At 28.9% G+C, this 4,397-nt stretch overlaps 1 protein-coding gene across 2 annotated transcripts; it reads left to right on the forward strand.

Annotated features, from left to right (window-relative positions):
• The first annotated feature begins 1,186 nt into the window (after nucleotides 1-1,186).
• Nucleotides 1,187-2,080, forward strand: LOC137822639 (uncharacterized). 2 transcript variants are annotated; one of them, XM_068627579.2, is made up of 3 exons: nucleotides 1,187-1,411; nucleotides 1,491-1,628; nucleotides 1,733-2,080. In XM_068627579.2, exons 1-3 carry the CDS (start codon nucleotides 1,280-1,282, stop codon nucleotides 1,808-1,810), a joined length of 348 nt encoding a protein of 115 aa, XP_068483680.1. In that variant the 5' UTR covers nucleotides 1,187-1,279; the 3' UTR covers nucleotides 1,811-2,080. The 2 variants fall into 2 exon arrangements, with proteins under 2 accessions (XP_068483680.1, XP_090152071.1); XM_090295945.1 differs by having other exon boundaries at nucleotides 1,271-1,411; nucleotides 1,501-1,628.
• The last annotated feature ends 2,317 nt before the right edge of the window (nucleotides 2,081-4,397 follow it).

A 4,397-nucleotide genomic window follows, 5' to 3' on the forward strand; every position in this document is an offset into this window, starting at 1 on the left:
TTATCATTGATCATAATAATTTTTCATTAGTGAAATTTTGTTTTTTTTAGTTTTTTCTTACTAAAGTTGACAGTGATTTTTTAATGTAAACTAGGTTTCAAAATAATGAGTAAAAGTATTTTTAATTAATGTAAATTAATGTTTTTTTATGTTGCTAAAAATTATTTTTTAATTGATATTATTAATATTAATTTTTAATCTACTCTTGCTTGTATTATTTCTCAATCCATATTAGTGAGGACTTTTTCATCAAGGAGAAGATACTTGTTGATGAGTGTAAATTAGGTTTTCTTGTTCACATTTGTTGGAGTTATCTATTGTCAATATAAGTATTGCTATTTAGGATGGTTGTTTCTGTATTTCTATATTTTTTAAAATAATTAAATTATTCTTAACAGTTCTGGATGATTTAGAATAAGAAGTGTTATATAAGAAAATTTTAAAATATAAAATATAAAATATAAAATATAAAATATAAAATATAAAATATAAAATATAAAATATAAAATATAAAATATAAAATATAAAATATAAAATATAAAATATAAAATATAAAATATAAAATATAAAATATAAAATATAAAATATAAAATATAAAATATAAAATATAAAATATAAAATATAAAATATAAAATATAAAATATAAAATATAAAATATAAAATATAAAATATAAAATATAAAATATAAAATATAAAATATAAAATATAAAATATAAAATATAAAATAAAATAAAATATTGTTTTAAAATATTCTTTTCAGAACATATTTTTTTATTTCTAAAATAATAAATTTCCATCCATAAAATATGTTCCAAAAAATATATTTTAGAAACATTTTTGTTAGATGCGGTGAAGAAAGAAATTTATTAGAAGCATAGGAAGAATCACTCTCGTATTTATTAGAGAAAAATTTTGTTAACACCATAGATAACATACCTTTAACACTATTTATAATAATATAATAATTTTTTAACTAAATTATATAAAAAAATAAAAAGTAATCCAACACACATATTACAAATAGTGCAATAATTTAATATTTTTATAAAATTGAAATAAGAAATAATAGATGAAAAGAAATTAAAGAAGTTAGGTGAAGTAATTTGTGGGTTAAAATTTTAAAAAACAACATATTTTATAAGCATTTTTGTTAGATGACTTATAATATGACATGCATGTTATTTTTTGGGGGAAAAAGGTTAGAAATGGAAAGTTGAAAGATGGGATATGAAGAATAGACTCTGTGGAACCATGTCCACTCCTTAGACAGGACAAAGAAATGGCAACCATGTCCCTTACATTTGCAGTTGCAGCACCGTCTCTTTCCCTTCCTTCAACTCCCACTCTCATCAAACTCCATAACCATGTCCTTCACGTCAAGCCCCTCCACTGCACTCCCATTCACCAACATGTACCTTCTTTCCTTTCCTATTATTCAATTGATTCAACTCAAACGCTTCATTCACCTCATATGTTTATTGTTGATCAAGGTTGATGCAGATGCAGGTATCATGTGTGAGCCTTGCAATGGAAAAGGGTGGTTAGTTTGTGACTTTTGTAAAGGCCAAAAGACTAACATCAAAGCCGAAAACAAACGTATCTATCGAAGATGTCCCTCTTGCAAAGCCGTGAGTCTTAGATTGTTTTGCAGTACAATTCACCTTTCAATATCATTATAGATACCAATGCTCTATGTTTTGTTTTGTTTTGCTTTTTTGAAAACACACTTCAGGTTGGCTATGTCTTGTGTTCTAACTGCAAGGTCTTCAAATGCGTCACTTTTCCTAATTTCAACGATTCTCAGAACTGAATTGACCAACAACTTTCTTTTTCACACATAATGATACCGCTGATCAGCAACAAGGATCGATTCTCTTGTTCATTTGCATTCTTCACACTGCTCTTGTCGATGTACAATTTCACTTCTTTCAGAGGAATCAATTTTATTTACTGGTCAAAAGTTTGAGAAAAAAAGTGTTTCACTGTCATCTCTTTTTTGTATCTTATGGATTACTGTAAGTGATGTGAATCAAAGAAATGTAAATCTTGAAGCTTGATAATGTTATGCGTTCTTGATGCACATTGCAAATTTAGTTTTTCTTTTTCTTTTTGAATTTAGATTCTTATATTGCAAGTGGGGGCCAGGCTTAATTGTGTTACAGAGTCACCCTGTTCATTTTTAAGCATGATATAATCAATTAAGGAAGAGATTCTGCATTGTTAATTAGAGTTTTTCTTTTGATCGTATTCACGTTGTTGTTGTTGTGTTCTGTTTTTGTCTAATGACTATGAGTAACCAACACCATTGCATCTGTGTTACCTGTTTCACACTTGCTTTTCACTTCTACGTGTACAATTTTGCTACTTTGGGAGGAATCATTATACTTGTAAAAAAGTTTAAGAGATTAAGTGATGAAAACTGTTTCCCTGTCATCTTAATGTGTATGATTCAATGTTTTACTGTCATCTTTTTTGTCTTTCTTATGGATATGCTGCAACTGATGCTTGATGCTATTAAAAAAAGTTGTAATCTAACAGCTTTTCATGCATCTAGATGCATACTGTAGTGTTCAATTTTAACTACAGCTTTTATTTTTTAAGGAAAAGGTATCTGTTTTGAAAACTGACCAATTATACATAAGATCCTGCACTATTAGAAAATAACCCCAGCCTCTCTTATTAGGAGGAGTATCAATAAAAAAAACAAAATAATAGTTTTTCATTCTTTTTAATGCAGCTAAGTCAGCATATGATAAATGATTAATATCAAAGGGAGAGTGGAAAAGGTCATGTCTGAATACATAATAATTTATATGCAGCAAATTATGTTTTCAAAATTTAATTCAATGTTTGCAAGAAAACAATGTAACTTCTTCTACATGTGCTGTTTGATGAATAATTCTCAGCACTTTGCAGTTTTCTCTTAACAGGCAAACTTCTATTGTGTGGCTAATATTCTTTCCACAGTTTCACTTATTTAGAAACAAGATATTGATCATAGTTGGAAAGTTTTGAGAGAACTTTTTCCAAGGAGTATACTTGTTCTTGTTCAATTGACTCGTTTTGGATACCATTATTCAGTAACAAATGGAAACCAAATTTGAAACCAAGTGCAAGTTTAGCAAATCATCGAATGTCACAAATTTTATTTATATAAATCTTGACTGTGAAATTCATGTAATTTCACTGCTTTAAGTTACTTTTAGTTGCGTTCCATCCTCATTTAGCTGCAAAAAACGTTTAACAGCCTAAAGTTCTAATTGTATACGTTGGTTTATTTTTTTTAACTTTTTTTCTTTCATTATGGTGAAGCAAAAGATGTATCCAATCTGAAAACTGGGTTGATTGGAAACTGTTTGTCTGCATGGAACTGTTAAAAATCTGATGAGATTCTTTGAAGTATGGGAAAAATCTATAAGCAGGAAAGCAAATAATAAACTATTTTAGTTTACCATCACAGTACAAAGAATAAATTGCATGCTTAGAGAAAATCTAGGTATATATTTATTTTGTAACTGTTTTCTTTCAAAATGGTGCTACTGTTAGCTTCTGCATTTTTTTCAGCTGATTGATTACACATGACAGATATTACATTCTTGACTTTGGAATTAAAAATAGCTATCCTTAATACTTTTCTACTATCGTACCTTGTTTGAATGGAATCTATTGGATTTCAAGCGCAAATATGTTAGATTTGCATGCTGTAAAACTACAATTAGTAACTGAAAGAATATTTTCTGTTTTATTCAATCTGTCTCTCATCTATAACAATGATACATTTATATAACCATAGCATTAGAACCGTACAGAACCGTACAGATTCTTTTTCTAACATAACATCTGTAATTAAGACTAATTATAGATCCATTAATAGGGATTATATTCCTATAATTAAGTCTAATTATAGACTCATTAATAGTGATTATATTCCTGTAATTAATTCTAATTAAGTCTAATAATGATTTTGTCCGGTAATATCCCCTCAAGTTGGAGCATGTAAGTCTTGAATGCCCAACTTGACCAAGATGGCTCCAAACTTTTTAGCATCGAGAGCTTTGGTGAAAAGGTCAGCTAGTTGTGTATGTGTGGGACATAGGATGGAAGAAGGCGCTTGTGAATGATTTCATCTCGAACAAGGTGGCAGTCAACTTCAATGTGTTTGGTGCGTTCGTGGAAGACCGGGTTTTAGCAATGTGAAGTGCTGCTTGACTATCACAATAAAGACGAATTGGGTCAGGATGAGGAACATGTAGAGAAGCGAGAATGTCTTTAATCCACTTTAATTCTCGGGTGGTCTTAGCCATTGATCGATATTCAGCCTCAGTAGAGGAGGTAGAAACCGTTTATTGTTTCTGGGTTTTCCAAGAGATTGGGGAAGTGCCGAGTTGAATAAACCA

Source organism: Phaseolus vulgaris, chromosome 9, assembly GCF_051622355.1.
Source record: "Phaseolus vulgaris cultivar YP4 chromosome 9, ASM5162235v1, whole genome shotgun sequence".
NCBI lineage: Eukaryota > Viridiplantae > Streptophyta > Magnoliopsida > Fabales > Fabaceae > Phaseolus > Phaseolus vulgaris.